This window comes from Rhinichthys klamathensis, unplaced genomic scaffold, assembly GCF_029890125.1.
Source record: "Rhinichthys klamathensis goyatoka isolate OS25496 unplaced genomic scaffold, OSU_Roscu_1.1 h1tg000152l_1, whole genome shotgun sequence".
Taxonomy (NCBI): Eukaryota; Metazoa; Chordata; class Actinopteri; order Cypriniformes; family Leuciscidae; genus Rhinichthys; species Rhinichthys klamathensis.
The window spans coordinates 114,213-134,737 of record NW_026606687.1 but is presented as its reverse complement, the minus strand read 5'-3'; the positions used below and the strand labels follow the sequence as shown (position 1 = coordinate 134,737).

The window sequence follows — 20,525 nt, the reverse complement described above, 5'->3', positions numbered from 1 at the left end:
TAAAATGTGCGTTGATGTGGCCTAATTCTTTCTCAGTTCTCAAACCGAGTATTATAACAAAACCCCATAATAAATGAAGTCTAGATGAAAATAATTCATCACGGTTATTGACTAAAGATCCAGATACCTTTTTAGTGGTCTCACACAATGCTAAACAATGCTGTTGTTTGCTTGCAGGGTGGATCTGTGTTTTCTCCTGCTGTTGTAATGAGTACATCTAAAGCCCAGGCGCAAACTGCATCTCTTGCTAGAGAACTTGGCTGCTCGGCAGCTGATACTACACAGATACTGACATGTTTGAGGAGCAAACCGGCTCAGAGCATTAATGCTGCCCAGACCAAGGTACAATGGGTCACCTTTGTGAAGAAAAAGCACACATTATTTTTGTTTAACATTCTCTTGGTGTGTTTGTGTGTAGTTGTTGGCTGTGAGTGGTCCCCTGCAGGCCTGGTCACCAGTGGTTGATGGAACTGTAGTTCGGGAAAAGCCTTCTGTGGTCCTTCGTTCCGGACACTTCCACAGAGTTGATTTACTTCTGGGCTCATCAGTTGAAGACGGCCTTATCAGCAGAGCCAAGAACATCAAGGTCAGGACACAGATATATCAGAATGAAAGGAAAACACCAGTGTGAGAAATCAAGCGTTATTCAAAATATTCATTAGTAGGGTTTCATTAATAGAATACTGTGACATTTTCTTATTGACACTTTTCTGTTTCATTCATTTGAGAAGAATTTTGAGCAGCTTCAGGGAAGGGCTGACAGTAAGACAGCATTTTACGCGGCCCTGTCTAACTCTCTGGGTGGAGATGACGCTAATGCTTTCGTGAAGGAGGCAGCGACCTGGTTCTACTCTTTGCAGCACTCCCCCACACCCTCAGGGTACAATGTGTTCTCTCGCGCTCTGGAAAACGCTACGAGGTAAGAGGTCAAAGGTCTTACAGAACAGAAGTATATTTTCTTGTCAATATAAAAATGTTGGAGAGAAAGCATGTGCCCCCCAGGTACCAAAGTTACACTACCATTCAAAAGTTTATGGTCATTAAGATTTTTTATTTATTTTTTTTTATTACCGGTAATACTTTTCAGTGAGGACACATTAAACTTATCAAAAGTGACATTAAAAACATGTATAATATTACAAAAGATTTCCATTTCAAATAAATGCTGTTCTTTTGAACTTTCTATTCATCAAATAATCCTGAAATGTTTATATATATATATATATACTGTATATATATGTGTGTATTAATATTCAAAATTACAATGTTTTCAACTGTTATAATGTTAAGAAATGTTTCTGGAGCAGCAAACCAACATATTAGAATGATTTCTGAAGGATCATGTGACACTGAAGACTGGAGTAATGATGCTGAAAATTCAGCTTTGCCATCACCGGTATAAATGACATTTTAAAATATATTAAATTAGAAAACAGTTATTCTAAATTGTAACTGTCTTCACTGGCCAAAGAAATGCAGCCTTTGTGAGCATAAGAAACAATCATTAAAAAATCATACCAATAAAAAAGAGTTTTAATTTAATTTAAAAGCCCATGATCAGCTTTTTGTTTGTAAAACTTTGAATGCTAGTTGCAAACTTTTTAGTTAGATGCCAAAGTGAACAATAGCAAATCTCAATGTGTTCACAGCTGTGAACGTATGTTTGTTCAGATCCTTGAAAAAAAAAAAAAAATGTTAAGTGGTCTGGAATGCACAGGAATCCAGAGCCAAAATAATTTTGAGCCTTAGGGTTGGACTCTGTGCTTAACCCGTGCGTGTCTTACATTCACTGTGGGTGGGTAGGCTGTAGTGTTTGTGGCAAAGAGGAAGGAAATGGTTTATCTGGGTTTCTGACTGAAAAATACTTGAGTTTAAAACAGTCCTAACAGAAGCTTTCACTCATCACTGATCTTAAAACAATTTCATAGCACTTCAAATAACATGGAGACATATACTGGATGGAGACAGCTAATTTTAGATCAGGAAGACTATGCATATATACCAAAAAACAATACTGTAAAAATAGTCTATGGCACTTTTAATGATGTTTTACTGACAATTTGATGACCTCAAGTAATCAAGCGTAGCATTAGTTCTGGCAGGTCAAGTTAGTCAAGCTCGCATCAGCTGACTCTCAGCTGATCCATGTCTACCTTTAGGAATATGGGCAGGGAGTTCTTGCCAGAACAGAACCATACCGCCAACCCAAACTGTATGCTAATTGTCACTCATCTTTGACGATAGTGGTCCTGACAGAAATGTGTTTATCTACCTTAATATAGGTTATGGCAGAAATGACCCAGCTCTAAATGATACATGGCAGATACAACCATCTTGAGCTCAGTTTCTGTCAAACATTATTATATTATTCTGAAGAGGAGAGAATTTACTCAAGTGTGTCTGGAAAATTCAGCAGACAATAGTCCATTTAACCAAAAGCTCTTTCTTTTTCTTTTGATTCATTGTTGTTTGTGATTACCAGATATCTCCAAACACTGCATTGTTCACTGTTGGAATCATAGCCAAAATATTTTATGTTGAGTAAAATCAAATGTCTGCTAGAATAAAGTTAAAATAAAAAAAGATTAGCTAATCTCTGAAGGGAAATTTCACATTTCCTTTCCACTTCTATGTCCTGAAATTCCTGGTCCTTTCTCTGAATTGTCAGTAGTTCAGAAAGAGGATAAGCTGGCTGCCCACATAATCACTAGTGTCAAATATAGTACAGACCAAACCTGACCGACACACCCCTCTGACCTGCAGCACGCAAAGGCACCGCAGCATAGCAACACAAACAGGAAAGGACTTTTTACAACTTAAACAGAACATATAGAACCTGATAAAACCAAGTTAAGTCCAGTTTCATTTCCTGATCCTCTTTTCACTATAATTTCCTGTTGTTGCGATACTGCCCGATGTGTAAAAGTGGTAAAAAAGTGGCTCCTGTGTTATCAAAATCCTAAGATGAATATGTAGCCGCTTGTCCCTTGCTATGCATGTCATCCATATCATGGCCCTTTATTTCTACAGAGACCTCTTTATCATCTGTCCAGCTGTGGACATGGCTGAATTCTGGTCAGCAAACACACGGTCCAGTGTTCACATGTACCACCTACCTGAGGACACTGCCTACAACAGGTGCCTCTCATTCCACACACATAGTATCATACTTACGGTACTTCATTGCACATTACTTGGTTCCATTCAAAATAATATCTATCAGATCCAAGAATAATCTCTATGTATTCTAAACAGGGTTTGTACAGATACTGTAAAATGAAATTCCAGGACTTTCAAGGACTAAAATGAGATATCTCACTTATCAAACCATATCTTTATTATCTTTCAAATTCTTAAATAGATAAATAATAATAAAACAAAACATAAAAATGGTACAAATAAAGTGCAGCACATGCAATGGCTGTGGTAACGTTAACCATTAAAAGGATACTATGACAAAGATATCGCTTTCCTTTTTCAAACTGATTTTTTCTCCCTTGAATATATGATTGACCTGAAGAATGAAAGCTGTATCATATACACGCACCTAAAGGATTATTAGGACCACCTGTTCAATTTCTCATTAATGCAATTATCTAATCAACCAATCACATGGCTGTTGCTTCAATGCATTTAGGGGTGTGGTCCTGGTCAAGACAATCTCCTGAACTCCAAACTGAATGTCAGAATGGGAAAGAAAGGTGATTTAAGCAATTTTGAGCGTGGCATGGTTGTTGGTGCCAGACGGGCCGGTCTGAGTATTTCACAATCTGCTCAGTTACTGGGATTTTCACGCACAACCATTTCTAGGGTTTACAAAGAATGGTGTGAAAAGGGAAAAACATCCAGTATGCGGCAGTCCTGTGGCCGAAAATGCCTTGTTGATGCTAGAGGTCAGAGGAGAATGGGCCGACTGATTCAAGCTGATAGAAGAGCAACTTTGACTGAAATAACCACTCGTTACAACCAAGGTATGCAGCAAAGCATTTATGAAGCCACAACACGCACAACCTTGAGGCGGATGGGCTACAACAGCAGAAGACCCCACCGGGTACCACTCATCTCCACTACAAATAGGAAAAAGAGGCTACAGTTTGCAAGAGCTCACCAAAATTGAACAGTTGAAGACTGGAAAAATGTTGCCTGGTCTGATGAGTCTCGATTTCTGTTGAGACATTCAGATGATAGAGTCAGAATTTGGCGTAAACAGAATGAGAACATGGATCCATCATGCCTTGTTACCACTGTGCAGGCTGGTAGTGGTGGTGTAATGGTGTGGGGGATGTTTTCTTGGCACACTTTAGGCCCCTTAGTGCCAATTGGGCATCGTTTAAATCCCATGGCCTACCTGAACATTGTTTCTGACCATGTCCATCCCTTTATGGCCACCATGTACCCATCCTCTGATGGCTACTTCCAGCAGGATAATGCACCATGTCACAAAGCTCGAATCATTTCAAATTGGTTTTTTGAACATGACAATTAGTTCATTGTACTAAAATGGCCCCCACAGTCACCAGATCTCAACCCAATAGAGCATATTTGGGATTTGGTGGAAAGGGAGTTTCGTGCCCTGGATGTGCATCCCACAAATCTTCATCAACTGCAAGATGCTATCCTATCAATATGGGCCAACATTTCTAAAGAATGCTTTCAGCACCTTGTTGAATCAATGCCACGTAGGAATTAAGGCAGTTCTGAAGGCGAAATGGGGTCAAACACAGTATTAGTATGGTGTTCCTAATAATCCTTTAGGTGAGTGTACTTGAATAAATATATGTGCAATATCACGCTCATAGCCATTTGAAATGGCTCTATATCAATTTTAGACAGGTGAGAAAAGATAGTTTTGTCAATAAAATAAACTCTATTTTCTAATATAGCCTATTGTCTTCCAGTAATTCAAGCACTTGTCAAGTACCTTTTCAGAAATATTTTTTAAGGGTTTTCCAAGACTTACATTTCAAAAACTTTAAGCACCTTGTATGAACCCTGTCTAAATATATTTTTGTCACAGTGTTGATCTGTCACCTCCAACGGATGTGCAGTTCCTCTTTGGAGTACCTCTTGCCTCAGAAAAACAAGACCTCTTCAGCTCAAAAGAGAGAATGCTTACCCTGCAAGTCATGAACTACATGACAAACTTCATAAAGTCTGGGTATTTATCATCAACCATTTTTATATATTTTTAAAGTTGCGATCTAACAATAGTAGCGTAGTGACAGATCTTTTCTTCAGATCTGAGTGAAACGGATTATCGAAAAACATCGGTTGTTGATTGGATGGAGGCAGATCTGATCAAATTAAACCTGCATGAATGAGTGGTTCACAATAAGATCAATAGCATGCATTTAGAAAAAAGGGTACATTTTCATTTCATGCCGACTGTAATGATTTTGCACTGGCCTGTTCATCTCTCCTCTGCTCTTCACAGAAACCCCAACCTGCCTATTGCAACATCTAGAACGTCCTTCAGTAAGCTCTTGCCCCCATGGCCTCAGTTCATCCCTCAGCTGGGTGGACGTGGCTATAAAGAGCTGTCCTTTACGCTCAGTAACCGCAAGAACCTCCAGAGCCCGCAGTGTTCCTTCTGGTCCCAATATGTGCTGGCTCTGATCTCCTCTACCGGTTAGTACTGCTCTACACATCCATATAAACTCCTGGTGGTCTTTAAATGTAGAGATTGGAAGATTGCAGTGGGGTTTTTTGACCAGTCTTAAATGCTGATTTTGTGCACTTGGTTACTTGTAAATCTGACTTTGACTTCACAGCCAAATTATCCTGTGGGACTTCAGTGGGAGATACTGGAGGAATTCAAACTCCAACCCAAGAGCCCAAGTCACTCCCAGATACCAGCTTCTTTCTGACTCCAAGCAAACCTAAATCTGAGAAAGATGCTTACAGTTAGTCTCACAATTTAGATTTAGTTGTAATCGCTTAATCCAGAACCAGTTCAGGCTTAGCACTCTGTCATTTTGGTATTTTTATTGATGTAAATCATTGTGATTATGAATCAATGAACATTCATAGTAGAACTTAAGCAATAAACTGCATTGAAAACACTTATGGTTTAATCTTCAATGTTCAAATTTTACAACACAACACAATACAATACAACTTTGTCAACCAAGGCTGAAATTTTTCTTTGACCACACCAGCATTATAAAACATATATCATGCAACAGATATATTATAAACACCATACCAAATATAGAGATATATCGATTCAATCCGGAGTGGGTAATTGTTTTGTGTGTGTGTGTGAAAATGATATATAAATATAGAGCATTAGATTATCTTCATTAATAATTGAGGTGATTTAACAATAAAATGAAGACATCATTTAGTCACATGGAATAAGGACTGACCAAAGTGCCAGGAGAATATATGAGTAATCCTGACTGTTTCACTTTCTGCAAGTTTCCAGATGCTGCCACAGGCTTGTGTGCCACTGACTGAGGGCTATTCTGAGATACTAATTATCACTTTATTCCTGGAGATTATAAGAAGCCTTTCCTCTTTGTCTAGACTATTCTGCTCTGGCTGTCTGGACACTTTTGATTACGTTCAGTACACCCATATGAATGAAGTCAAGGTTTAGGGCATTTTCTCAGAATGTGGTATATTTTGTACATTTTCCACATGAACTATGAAACAAAGTTGCACATTAAGGGCTGAAATATTAAAGTTAAGTGTTTTTTTTTTTTAGTCTGTGGTGTAGGAGATTAGTTTAGAATTTTTACTGTTCTTCTGTTTAGTGCATCAGTGCAGGATGCCCAGCAGTCGCTTTTTAATTTGTAAACTGTGGAAACCTCAGCAGTAGTGTATACTTCAAGGTTTTGGCAAAATATGAGCACATCACACAAACCTTGCAAAATACTTTGTACTCGCCTTCCAAAAATATTTCAAGTATGTACAAATTTGTTTTGCATTGTTTAGCTCAATCTTAACCGTAAGTGAGTTTTAAAATTGAGCTATACATTTTCCCAGCAAACAATGCACTTAAATCAACATTAATTTCTTTGAATGAATTACAGTTCCTTACTTTTTAATATTTCATGAAATATGACTAAAAGAAAAAAAGCCAAACTATTTCTTAGATTTTAGATCTAGATTTTTTTTATTATTATTGTTCAATACATTACAGTAGATTCAATCACTGTAAAGAAAATTCTTGTTAAATGTGGTTGTCAGAAATTCACCATTAGACAGTGACAATGTTTCAGGTATTACAGAAAGACATACAGTACAGGAAGTATATCTTTTTTCGTCATATAATGTTAATAGGCCGGCCTACTTAAACAAAATCACCATAAATCTTCCCCATAAATTACATGGTAATAATGGGATGTTAAACTATATAAAAATGTTCACTGTATAAAGTTACAATTGACCAATTACAGTTAACCAATTTCTGTACTAAACATTTTTACAGTGCATGTTTTGTTAATACAATTTAAGTACATTTTAAAATGAGTAATACCAATATCTGGTTTCTTACACCTACATTCTCACCTTCTGGCAGTGCAGGAGGACATTATTTTTGGGGACACAGTTCTCTGTCCTGGTCCAAATGCTCTTATCTTGAATTATCGCTGCTCTCTGGAATTATTTCTCTCCAAATGTCAAGCAGTTAGGGAAATATGAGTAATGAATTAACTATGGTTATCATATGGATTATAATATCTTCCTCTCCTATTTACATCATTAACGCCTCTGCTTATAAAAAGCAATATCCTGACTATAACACTAGGCTATAATACTAAATGTCCTTCATCGGATTCTTTGACAAGTCAAAAACAGATTACTCAAATCATTGCGCACACACTATGAATTTAAGTTGTTTCGTTCGTGTGTTCCTATGGGTTATATCTTCTGAAGAGTAAGTGAGGTTTCAGAATGAATGGCCTGCTCATGTCATGCCATAATTATTGCCAGCAGAGACATTATTACGATGCGAGAAATCTAAACATTTGTCTTCTGTTAGTAATTTTATAATACGTTATAACTTTTGGAAAAGTTCACTTTCTAAATAATTTAGATGTTTTATTTTGATTCCAACCCCCCTTGACGATTGAACTGGAGTGAACTGAAGGAAAACTTCCCGAAAACTCCCACTAAATCTGACAGACTGACGTAAAGTGAGACTCCAGTAACTCTGACCGTCATCTGCGCGGTCACTGTGGATGCCACGAGGGAACGCTTGTGGATTGTACCTGTAGAAAACAACATTTCTTGTTTCAATGTATTTCTCTCAGGAATATAGTAATGTGGAGACTCCTGTTGTGGATGCTTTTGACAGCCAGCGTGCACCAGGTAGGAGTCTTATCAATTCTGTTGATTTAACGCAGTTTAATATAAAAATTCGCGCCATTAAAGGCGTTTCTTTAACAATTAAAGAAAGCAAGAATATGAACTGCCTTTTAGCTTTTACCTCAGTAAAGTAGTTCCTTAATCAAAACGCGAGCCACCGTAGCTGGTTCTCGGAAAGCGCGATTTGTCATACAAATTTCCATACTTGCACATTCATTCCAACCCTCGAATGTAAATAAAAACCTAAATAATATTTTTTTTTCCAAAACTGAAAATGACAGTTTGATTGGTCATCATGATGACAATAGTTTTTTTTATTTGACCACATTTGTTGACGTCTTTGCACTAAATGTGCTGTAATAATTTAACGCGCATGTGCATCCTCGATATTTAGTAGCAGCCTACAACATTTTGATTGAGATTTTGAAATTGCTTATGCAACAGTCAGGCTATAATAAGGTATTGATGTATGGCAGCGGCTATTTGCACGAAGTAAAAAAAAGATCTATAATTACACTAAGTGCAAGTAGCTAAAGATTCTATTTACACTATGTAAAAATACCAGTATTATCTTTGCAATAAGTGTAACTGGTAAATAGATGCTATTTATATAAATAGTGGCAGATACTATTATTAGCTTTTCAGTGTTGTACATTAAGTATGCAATAATAACAGATTGAAAATTATTATTTTAAAATATTGAATTATTACTATTATATTATTATATATTAATATTATTATACTATTAAAATAATTCAATAGATGCCGCCTTATTGGAGAGGCTGCTCACTGCAGAGCAAATGGGTGGAGCTTATGTCTAGCTCCTCCTTGCTAGACAAAATGCAATATAATTTGTAATGTAAAATGTAATTTGGCCCTAATGGGTGGAGCTAAAATATCCAACAACTCTATCCTTCCACCCCATTAGATGTCCAGAGAGTTGGAGCTGGACGTCATTTGACTCTGCAGTGAGTACCACTTGCCTTATTGGGACAATAAGCCCTCCCTACACCTATCCCTAACCCTAACTGATAAACACTTTATTATTAAACACACAACACAATAGACACTTTATTTCCACTTTTAGAATTTTTTCTAATTTTTTATTGAAAATAAATGCATTTCTGATCTGATATGAGATGGGAAAAGGGAGTAGAGCGAGTTTGGCAAAAGGCAGATTCGAACTCTATTTGCGTCAAATTTCTGCAACATGCCTTACCCTATTACAACCGTTGACAAATCTGCATCTTCCTTAATTTTGTCTGGCCCAACCAGATGTCAGTGGGCGGAGTTAGTGTAAATGGCCAACACTGCAGGCTATTTGCAGTTTTGCACTTAGTGTAAATAAATAGACACTCCTTTGATGGCCAACACCGTACGTCTCACACAAAAATTGGCCTTATAGGCTATTTCTTCTCCAAGGGTTGCTTGTCACAGACTGAAGCAATTCACAGACTGACAACCGGTCTGGAACAGCGCCTCGCTACGTTTGAAGTGGTTTGTCAGAGATTTACTCTTCTCTTCTTCCCTTCTGTTCTAATTTGGGTTTCCATTTCATCCACTGTTGAGAGAAACACAGTCTTATTGACTGGAGCGAGAGAACAAATGAGACTGAGAACCAAACTGTTGCAGGCAGTGTTTGATTTACAAAAAGGAACATTTATATGACAATAATGTTGCATTTCTCTCTTTTTGGATCTCTGATGAGCAATTTTTTATATAGATAAACAGTAGGCCTAATTCTGTTTAAAAGGGATTATGTGCTATCTTATTGTTCATGTTAGAAACTAATTCAATACATTCTCTGCAGTGAAGTTTTGGGAGCCTATTAAAATGGTCCAATTTCAATGAAATTTCAAAGCAAACTCTCTGTTGCCCCAAAGTGGCTAAAGGTGGCATATCTTCTTCATGTTCCTCTCTTCTCTTCCACACAGGCCAGGTCCCACAACTCCACAGACTCTCCTCTTGTGACCACAGATTTGGACCCTTATAACCGAAATCGATACTGCAATTGGCCCTGTAAGTGCCCCAAGAGTGCCCCTGTTTGCCCATATGGGGTTAGCCTGTTGACAGATGGATGTGACTGCTGCAAGGCATGTGCCAAGCAGGTGGGGGAAACCTGTAATGAGAGAGATACCTGTGACTATCATAAAGGACTTTACTGTGACTACAGCGCTGACAAGCCGAGGTACGAAAAAGGAGTGTGTGCATGTAAGTGACCCCACATATTTTTTAACTGGCTTGGCTTAATTTACTATGCATTAGATGAATTATACAACGAAATAGTTAGAATACTTCATTATTTCATATATCATTTAATATTTGTTAAAATTAAAATGTGTATATTATTATTATTATATTTTTTTTAAAATTTATTTACATTTTAACATATTAAATCTTTCTGTTTTTGTCCAGGTTTTAATAAGGTTTTAAATCCTAGGTTTTCAAAATGTTGTCTTTGACATCTGGACTGGACCCCACAATATTGGAAAATTATGTAAATATTAATATACTCAAATTAAACGTATACTATTACAACAGTTTTTAGTACCAACAGATTAAATGCAATATCTACTTCTTTTCTTATTCTGTCAAATTGGTACTCTGGTACAAAACCTTTTAGGCTGTCCAGTATTGTTTCTTGTCCTTGACATAAAGGATTAGTTCACTTTAAAATGAAAATTACCCCATGATTTACTCACCCTCAAGCCATCCTCGGTGTATATGACTTTCTTCTTTCAGACGAATACAATCGGAGTTATATTAAAAAAATATCCTGGCTCTTCCAAGCTTTATAATGGTAGTGAATTGCACCAACAGATTGACGCTCAAAAACGTCCATCCATCCATCATAAACGAACTTCACACGGCTCCGCGGGGTTAATAAAGGCCTGAAGCGAAGCGATGCGTTTGTGTAAGAAAATATTCATATTTAACACGTTACAAAGTAAAATTCTAGCTTCCGGCCAAACGGCCATACGCAGTCGACTTGCCCCTAATGCGCAACTTACGAAACATGTGACGGCGGAAGTAGCGTAGTGCGTCTCATGGCGTAGTGTAAATATCAGCAGTACGTTGCATTACTCGCATAGGTTGCGCTTTACACTTAAGTGGAATCTTGGCCGGAAGCTAGTTATTTTACTTTATAAAGTTTAAGTTTCATATTTTTTTACACAAACACATCGTTTTGCTTCAGAAGGCCTTTATTAACCCCCCAGAGCCGTGTGAAGTTCGTTTATAATGGATGGATGCACGTTTTTGAGCTTCAATCTGTTGGTTGCAATCCACTGCCATTATAAAACTGGGAAGAGCCAAAATATTTTGTTTATATAACTCTGATTGTATTTGTCTGAAAGAAGAAAGTCATATACACCTAGGATGGCTTGAGGGTGAGTAAATCATGGGTTAATTTTCATTTGAAAGTGAACTATAATTCCTTTAAGGAAATAAATGATCCAGTCAATTCTATGTTTCAGATGTTATGGGAACAGGCTGCGAATATAACGGTGTGATTTACCGTAATGGCCAAAGTTTCCAGCCCAATTGTAAGTACCGCTGTCTGTGTGTGAATGGGGCAATTGGATGTGTGTCTCTCTGCACCGAGTCCCTGCCACCCCGGGTCTGGTGTCAGTCGGCCAAGCGAGTGAAGATCACAGGCCAATGTTGTGAGAAATGGATCTGCGAAGAGTCCCGTAAACCACGCAAGACCAACCCCAGACACGCCCCTGAGGAGGGTGAGCAGTCCGTTATTTTGTTTTGTGTGGTGATGATAAATGTCCATAAGAATACTATTAACATTTTTAGTTCATCATCATTGACGAATCTCACACCTTTTCTTTATGTCTTTTTCAGAGTCCCTCACCACTAATGATATTTGGCATAAAAATTGCGTTACCCAGACTACCCCATGGAGTCCCTGCTCAAAGACCTGTGGCCGGGGCACATCATTGCGCATTTCTAACGACAATGCTGGCTGTGTGATGGAGAAAGAGACCCGACTGTGTAACCTCCGACCTTGTGAGGTCGACATCACCAAGCACTTTAGAGTAAGAATTAATTTCTATTATATTTAATTTGCTGACCCATCTCTACTTTTCCTCACTTATTTTAATGATAGAATATGAATAATCTAAGTTGCCCATCCCTGATCTAAATGATTTTTAGATCGATATTGATTGATTGATTGATTGATTAACTGATTGATTGTTTGTCTTTCTGTCTGTCATATCTGTGACTCAGCCGGGTAAAAAGTGCCTGAACATTTACCGTGAGCCAGAGTTTCAGTACTTCACCATCTCAGGCTGCATCAGTAAGAAGGCGTATTGGCCCAAGTACTGTGGAATCTGTACTGATGAGCGCTGCTGCATCCCCTACAAGTCTAAGACCATTGAGGTGGAGTTTGAGTGTCCAAATGGATCAGTTCTTACTTGGAAATACATGTGGATCAACGCGTGTTTTTGCAACCTCTCCTGCAGGAATCCAAACGATATCTTCGCAGATCTGGAGCAATACTATGAGTTCAATGAGATTGTTAACTAATTAACCGAGAGCCAGATGCAATCTTTTTTATGGCATCCTTGCACTCACATTTGTAGTCTATGAAAAGCGTCCATGCTCACAGTGGGACACAGAAACAGGGATGCTTTTTGAAAGGTTCACTGTTGATGAGAAATCATATCGGATGGTTTATGAATGAAAATTAGCACAGTTACTCATATTGAGATGGATTGTGAGGGGAAGGTTAGTTCAGAATGAGGGACATTATGTACAAGATTTCTAATGGATTTATGAGGGACAAAACATTTGAAATTTAAGATGTTCTGTTGACTTCCCGCTACAAATCTGTGCAAAGTTAGAAAGAAAATCACTTTTTGTATTTTACGGAAAATGTATTTTAAAAAAATATTGCCTTCAACGATAAAAGGAATTCTCCTTAAAGGAATACACATAGCAATCAGTTTTTGAAAATATATATTTGAGTTAAAATGGTATTAAAAGACACTTTGTGTCATATTCTGAAATATACAAGAGAAGTGACAGTGATCTTTTTGTTATTCAGACATTTATTTTGCCACGTTGTTGCTGTTCATATTTAATTCTGGAAATATTCCAGAAATGTATCTCTTTTTTTAATAAAAAAGACATGCTTTTCTTTATGCATTTGCTTGTATTTCTATTGTCACTCAATAGAGTAATTTACATCATTTCTGTAATGGTGCTGTTTAAAATTCATGACACATAAATATATTGGATGTAATTATACTTTTAGGTTTAGATGTTATATAGCAGTGAGACTGACAAAATTTACTGTTATATTTTAATTTTATTTGTTAAATACAAAGTTATTTTACCAACGTTGAAAGATTTTACAGTAGCCACCTACCACCTGAAATGATTCGGAAATTATATCAAATATTTTGTAGACTACCTGTGGTCATTCTCTCTATACTAACCAATACTGTCAAGTATTTGACATTACTGTTATCAATTACAAGTATAGAATTTATATGTAATAAGAAATTATAAAGTATTAAAAAAATCCCCCAAACATTCAGCCTTACCAGAAAACCCTCCAACACAAACACGCACACACTTTGTGTACAGCTGTAGCCTACTGTACACATCACATATAACCTTATTTATATTATATCATTATAAAATATTACAAATTGTACATTACAAGTAATAAAATGGTAGTTTACAAATGGTTTAGATGTGCCTGGTCTGTTAAGTAGGCCTACATGCAATATTTGTTTGCAGTGAGGGCTATCTCTATTCTAATAGGCCTATCCCTTGTGATAAACACTATGATACATTAAACATTATCAAATCACAGGAGCATCAGCTTTCAGGTTCAAATTCTGTCATTTTAGGTCCAATTTTAAACCGCCTGCAGAGGCGTTCAGCAGATCAGTTCGACGGAAAGTGTGGGACCTGAGGAACTGTGCTCCATGTTTGTGGCGCTCTCCATGGAGACGTCAGTGTGGGAACGTCCACGCTGCTCATCCGTCGTGTTTGTACCGCTGCGGTTGCGGTTGAGGGATGAGTTGCTGGCCGTACGAGATCGAGCCAGACGGGTCATACTGACAGAGGGCACTGTGGGTGAGAAAGTGATAAAAGACAGTGAGACCGCGATTTTCTTACATATAAAATGTCATATGAATATTATTTATTCATACGTATAGCCTATATATATTTTTTAATAATAGTTCAGTGTTGTTGTTAAAATAACGTGTGCTTACTGTAGCCCATTCCCTGGATAAAATATTTGAAAGCTTCTATTAGTTTTTCAGGCTGCAAGAGAACATAAACAAGTAGTGTAAATTTGCTTATAACCACTGTCAGATATCAAGAATGCAGATTTGAATGTGTGTCCATATCTAAAATCTCTATATGCAAATGATATATATATATATATATAGGCCTATGTATTTGTGTGTATTTATATTCATGATATAGACTACCTGATCAATCTGAGGCAGGCCGCCACAGTCAGCCATCTAGAAAAAAGTTAAATATTAAAAATGACACTTCGACCACTAAAAACTAAGGATGTGCAAAATATCTGTACCATATAGGCTAAGTCATTATTGTATCCATATAGTTATTTATCAAAGATATTTTCGGGTTTGAGTGATTGCAATAGAAATGGCAAGGTCACTGACCTTGAGAAAGGTGGTTGTTGTTGGATTCATTCTGGAGTTGCTGTCAACCTGTGAGGTCAAATAAGATAACCATTATATGATGATTTGTCTCCAATTTATCTCCAGTATGGGGAATACTATAATAACCACCAATAATAAATTGGGAAATTGTTGCAACCAATCGACTTTAAAGAAATAACTTTTCTCACCACAGCATCCACAGCTGGAGAATTATCACCCACTATCAGCAAAACTGGACACCTGTAATAAAGACAAACCATTTAGACAAAACACAATTGTGAGGTCTAAATGCACTACTCAAAATCAGTTTACTGTCGGCAGGTGGGACTTACTGGAGTGTTTGTACATTAACGTTTCCTCCTTGTACCGGTCGCTCGATCTCCAGATCCCGTCGGCTGAGAAAAGATGGAAATAATATTTTTAGAGGCTTTCAGTAAATTATTGGTGAATTTCAACTTTTTTCTCTGCTGTATTGCAATAAATAGATGCTGTAAAGTTTATTAAAACAGTCGAACCCAGGAACTGAGTGACTGCAGTGCAGACACAAATTTCATTAGTGATACCTTTTGTAGGACTTGACAAACTGCTGCAGGTTGGACTGGTTTACATTGTTTGTAATGAGATGACGGAAGGTTGAGATCAGTTCATGATTATGTATCTCCTCCTACATCAAAACAATCAATACATTGAGAATTAATTTGCATGTATTTATATTCATAATAAATTAATCTTTTTTATTATATAGTCAAATTAGTATTTTTTTATAATATATATTCAACAGTTCTCACCTTTCCAAACAGGTGTGATATTACAGTATCAGGGAGAGCGTGAGTCCAGCTTGTAATCTGTTGAAAATGTCACACTTTAGTGAGGATTTGTGCATTGTAACAAATATATAAGCTCCTTCAAATTAGTTTAATAATCCAATCATTTCCAATCTCATAAGAATGCAAATCTAGCAGTAAGAAACCAGCTTTTGTACCTTTTGTGCTGCCCAGTCCATAAAGCCCTCTGCCTGAGCGCTCATATTAATCAGAACAAGACCTTCAACCATGTCTGGGTGTTTTAGCTTTAAGAGATACATGCAAAAAAACAATAATTATGAAAAATTAAAAATATTCACCTCTGGAATATGGTTGGCACAACAAGCAAGCATGTGATAATAATGAGCAGGATTACCCTGCAAGTATCAACATCGCTTTGTAGCAAGAGTTGCAGAACTGTAATCCGTGATATTCAAGGGCATTCAAAATGCAACTGAGAGGAAAAGTGTATAAAACTCACTGCAAAGCGGGCAAGGATGTTGGCTCCAGCACCGACCGCCATTCCAATCACACTCTTCAGACTATAAGGGGAAAAGAGCAAGCATTCAAGCTGGTCTGGATCAAGAGTGTTCATAAGAGCCTCAACAATAAGAGTTAAACATCTAAGATGGGTTTTTATACCATTATTGAGCATTGAAGACTTACCCAAAGTGCTCAAGGACCATAGGGACGGCCTCTGAGAGCTGATCCATCGAAGGGTAGGTATACCTACAACCCCAGACAGTGGTTTATTTGTTAGCCTTACACATGTGGAACAATATGGAGGTCAAATACTATGACGGTAAACAGCACAACAGGATATTTAGGACTTGTTGATGGGCTTCCAGGCATTAGCGAGGTCATAATCTGTCTGGATGCTGTTTTGGATGGTTGGATTATGGGCAATGGATGTCAGTTACGTTGCTGTGCAGATGGCAGATCATACATGTTCTTTACTCCCCTTAGACCCTATAAGTGACATGCTGACCTACATTCTGCCAGTCTGGTGCCATAGGTTGCAGATTAACGCGGTCTGCATTATATTTCCTAAAACAGACCCGCTCCAAATGAGCAGATTTGAAATGGATTTCCTGTCTTAGAAGCTGGGGAAGTTAAACCAAAGCTGTTTTTTTGTCTTTGTTTGACAATGAGAGAGAGCAACCATTCATTTTGAATGTTGCTGAGACAGAAATCTTAAGGGTTTGGTTAATTATATCCCTTCGGATGCTCTGATAGACCTGAAACCATAATCAGGTGGTATAATGAACTCTTACTTACTCTGTGGAGAGTGTGCTGGCACCCTCCTGCTGTCCCGGGGCGTCAACATGGCACACAGCAAAGTGTTGCATGATCTCTTGCATGTCTTTTTGATTAAAGAGTGACTCAAAACAGCTCTTATCTGCACAACAAAGAACACAACCATGGTACTAAGCCTTTGATATTCATACAAATTTTTTTCAGTCCATTAAGACAGAATACAGATGAGATGTTATATACAGGGTAGTTTTAAGAGCACTGGAACTAGCATTGATACTGTTGCTTTAAAAACACACACACACACACTGAGCACATTTCTCTTGCAGAAAAGTCGTACAGACACAGCTCCTGCATAAGGGAGTGAGAAGGTTTAGAGGAGATTCTTACGGTTCAGTCCAATGTCATGGAATGTCAGGATGGTAGGCCGGTTGGCCCTCGGGACACCCTTCATGGTGCAGTGCACCTTTCCAAACAAAGTCTCCACATCTTCCTCCTACAAGAGCAAAGTTATGGTCAGGTTTGTGACATCTCACCTGCATTCATATCAAAAACTGATCAGATCAGATGAAAAACAAAGCTTTAGTTGGAGAATAAACTTATTTTGCAATGTTTTAGAGTTTTTATTTTATGGAGAGAAAATTCTGATACTCATTAATCTCATTTATTCTCAATCGCTGCAGTCATGCCAGAATATATGGTTAAAAAAAATTCATTTCAAGTTTTGACTGATTTGAATTAAGATGAACGTATTTATTGCAACATTTCCTCCAGTTAATCAGAAAAAAAATGTTTTATGTTGCACACCAAAAATCCACCCTATAGTCTTAAATAGCCTGTAAATTTCTCACAAAAAGATCAAAGCACCGTGACCGGATATAGCAAAGCTGCTGGACAGTAAACAACACAAATGCCATCAACAGACAACAAATATCACCATCAAAACCCCCTTAAAAGAAACACTTTAAGCTCAAATAAAACATTCAACATCCTTTGTATCCACTATACAACAATAGCAGAAGATCAGTAAAATCATATCAGAACGCACAGTGATGTCAATTTCAAAGACGCTGTCCTTAGAGTCCTCCAGTACCATGGTTACAGTTGTGGAAGGTGTATTTGAATAGAGTAGATCCTGTTTTGTTGCTGCCTCAAGCTCTGAGTTGCACAGAATGCTCTGAGCTCTGGGTTTTATATATCCTTGTTTACAGTGTGGCGTAAACATCCCACTCCCAGCATGCCTTGCATAGTGGCCAGAAGGAGCCTATAATTCTTATGGAAAGCTCCACAAATTGGATCAGTAAGTTAAGCTGGACACTGGTATCACTGAACACGTCCCACCTCTTTGGTGTTCCCAATTAAGGTACATAAACATTTGAATGAGACACATGCACTGGGAGGGGAGGGGGTTAACTATCCCTTTAAACTGTTTTGAACTTGAACTGCACAAAACACTTAATAGATAGTTCACCCAAAAATGAAAATTCTGTCCAAAAAGCTAAGACAATCTATTTAAAATGCTATGATTGCAAAGAAAAGAAAGACAGTCAGAGGCAGAGCTCACATCAGGCATGCACTGTCTAGCACTTAAGGAACCTTGATCTCATGATCTAAAGTACTCTGTTTACAGTGTCCATCATCACAGTAACAGCGCTAAGCTCACTTAGCATAATGACAACGTGCAACATGTTTGTGCAGGCGTGAGGCAGTTGGGGGCAGATGGCATTTATGTGGTCCAGACGTCATTGCTTCTGAGAGCCCCTATACGAGTGTCCCTGTCAAGCACACGACAGTGGCCTGCAAGCAGCACTGAAATGGTCTTGGATCAGTGACAAAGAAAGCTGTTTCTTCAGTCCTCATTGTGCCACTTTTACAGAACTGATGGCTACTGTTAATGATTCAGCAAATCTATATGCAGCACAACTGCTTTCAACATTGATATCAAGAAATGTTTCTTGAGCACTAAATCAGCATATTAGAATGATTTCTGAATGATCATGTGACACTGAAGACTGGAGTAATGATGCTGAAAACTCAATAATATTCAACAAAGTTACAGTTTTCAGTCTATTCTCTCTTTTTTGATGAAATAAATGCAGCCTTGTTGAGAATAAAATACTTCTTTCAAGAACATTTTAATAAACTGTGTTAAGATAAAGGCAGGATGATTTAACTTAGTATTTTTGTTAACTGTTATATGCCAGTCATTTAAAGAATGTGATGCAGCCTAATATGACATTTGCTGGAGTGATCTTAGTGCTGCAAGAGAAAGGCAATGCATGTATATTAGTAAAGGGTCAAGAGGAGCCATATCCTCATCAGTGAAGGGACAGTGTCAGCCCATCTGCCATGAGACTGTGATTGTCTGTATAGCTTGTGATTGTTACACTGGCACAGCTGATTTTACATCGAAAATGTATTGAAAATACAGAACAAAAATTGTATCAAAAACATTTGTTGAAATATTTTATTTGGAATTTCACAAAAACAAAATGATTTGAAAATGCACTTAAAAAAAAGTTATTTATGAAAAAACGAAACTTTCAAACAAATAAACAATAATTTTTTAAAACAAAACTTGATCTGTTCGCTGTCATCATCATCCATATCGCATGATGCAGAATGATTCTGGGTCTCCTGCATATATTTTCTTCAACAATCACTAAATCAACAATTACAACCTGCATTTAACGAACAGTTGTTTTATACTGATATGTAATTGCTTGCCGATGCTCTCTCAAATACAAAGTTCTGTCATTAAAATCTAGATGGCACTGGCTGATAGGTCCTTAACTCGATCTGCTTACAATCTTATCGTTCTCTATAGGACACAGATGATTGGTTCCTCCTGCTGTATATCAGTAATGTATCCACTGAGCTCGCTGCTAAACCTTCAAATGCTTGGTCAGCATTTGCTATAGCAGTTGCAGCACACTTTCAGAAACCCTCCACCTTCCCAAGCTCCACCTGTATAGATCTTCTACAGGTGATTTCATGTTATATTGTACAGCAGAAGCAATTGCTAACAGCAATGTGCTATGTATGTATTGGCAGTAGCAAGTCCCGTGCTTACTCTGAAGCAGCAGCAATAACCTACAGAAGCATAGCAGATTATTCCCCCAAGACCAAACATATCAACATTGTCAAATCCATTACAATGTCAGACAGTCCGAGAGTTGTCATGTCTGAACTCTCATTAATTGCATTCAGGATATTGGAGAGTGCAGTGTAAATAAAATGCTTTTTGAGTTTTATTCAAAACATGTTTAGCCTACTTATATAGTTTAACTCAAACAATAGTAGCTAGTATAGCCTACTATTTAGTAGCCAACTGATGTGGACTATCCATCTGTTGCTTGACATATGTGATCCTCATCTTTTATTAGGCAATGACCTGCATAAATTCTAAACCACACAGAGTACTTAACCTATAAGGGGCGATGTAAAAATACATCTAATCACCTCATTACAGATAGCCTATGTAATAATG

General features: G+C 37.5%; 3 protein-coding genes across 4 annotated transcripts in view; 2 read left to right on the top strand and 1 right to left on the bottom strand.

The window, feature by feature from the left end:
- tg (thyroglobulin) overlaps positions 1 to 6,062 on the top strand; it is a 39,580-nt gene extending 33,518 nt beyond the window's left edge. The window contains exons 42-48 of the mRNA XM_056258427.1: positions 178 to 342; positions 419 to 586; positions 732 to 919; positions 3,031 to 3,138; positions 5,018 to 5,158; positions 5,435 to 5,628; positions 5,772 to 6,062. Of these exons, the coding sequence (XP_056114402.1) occupies positions 178 to 342; positions 419 to 586; positions 732 to 919; positions 3,031 to 3,138; positions 5,018 to 5,158; positions 5,435 to 5,628; positions 5,772 to 5,908 (1,101 nt within the window). The 3' untranslated portion in view covers positions 5,909 to 6,062. The remainder of the gene's footprint in view (positions 1 to 177; positions 343 to 418; positions 587 to 731; positions 920 to 3,030; positions 3,139 to 5,017; positions 5,159 to 5,434; positions 5,629 to 5,771) is intronic.
- Positions 6,063 to 8,149: 2,087 nt separating this feature from the next.
- Positions 8,150 to 13,205, top strand: ccn4b (cellular communication network factor 4b). 2 transcript variants are annotated; one of them, XM_056258440.1, is made up of 5 exons: positions 8,150 to 8,316; positions 10,248 to 10,524; positions 11,790 to 12,047; positions 12,166 to 12,359; positions 12,553 to 13,205. In XM_056258440.1, exons 1-5 carry the CDS (start codon positions 8,269 to 8,271, stop codon positions 12,850 to 12,852), a joined length of 1,077 nt encoding a protein of 358 aa, XP_056114415.1. In that variant the 5' UTR covers positions 8,150 to 8,268; the 3' UTR covers positions 12,853 to 13,205. The 2 variants fall into 2 exon arrangements, with proteins under 2 accessions (XP_056114415.1, XP_056114416.1); XM_056258441.1 differs by lacking the exon at positions 8,150 to 8,316 and having other exon boundaries at positions 10,362 to 10,501.
- Positions 13,206 to 14,140: 935 nt separating this feature from the next.
- ndrg1b (N-myc downstream regulated 1b) lies at positions 14,141 to 18,233 on the bottom strand. Its single transcript, XM_056258447.1, has 14 exons — positions 18,084 to 18,233; positions 17,426 to 17,531; positions 17,060 to 17,180; positions 16,448 to 16,510; positions 16,263 to 16,323; positions 15,961 to 16,047; positions 15,767 to 15,823; positions 15,542 to 15,642; positions 15,311 to 15,373; positions 15,167 to 15,218; positions 14,979 to 15,026; positions 14,778 to 14,813; positions 14,556 to 14,607; positions 14,141 to 14,409 (listed from the first exon to the last, which is right to left on the bottom strand). The coding sequence occupies exons 1-14, from the start codon at positions 18,129 to 18,131 to the stop codon at positions 14,216 to 14,218; spliced, it is 1,089 nt and encodes a 362-aa protein (XP_056114422.1). The 5' UTR covers positions 18,132 to 18,233; the 3' UTR covers positions 14,141 to 14,215.
- Positions 18,234 to 20,525: the final 2,292 nt, after the last annotated feature.

Coding starts and splice junctions, on each gene's coding strand:
- ccn4b (XM_056258440.1), top strand. CDS start 8,269: ATGTGGAGACTCCTGTTGTGGATGCTTTTGACAGCCAGCGTGCACCAG. Junction 8,317..10,247: donor TGACAGCCAGCGTGCACCAG/GTAGGAGTCTTA, acceptor TCTTCCACACAG/GCCAGGTCCCACAACTCCAC. Junction 10,525..11,789: donor CGAAAAAGGAGTGTGTGCAT/GTAAGTGACCCC, acceptor TCTATGTTTCAG/ATGTTATGGGAACAGGCTGC.
- ndrg1b (XM_056258447.1), bottom strand. CDS start 18,131: ATGGTACTGGAGGACTCTAAGGACAGCGTCTTTGAAATTGACATCACT. Junction 15,219..15,310: donor GTTAATGTACAAACACTCCA/GTAAGTCCCACC, acceptor TCTTTATTACAG/GTGTCCAGTTTTGCTGATAG. Junction 14,608..14,777: donor GCCTGCCTCAGATTGATCAG/GTAGTCTATATC, acceptor GTTCTCTTGCAG/CCTGAAAAACTAATAGAAGC.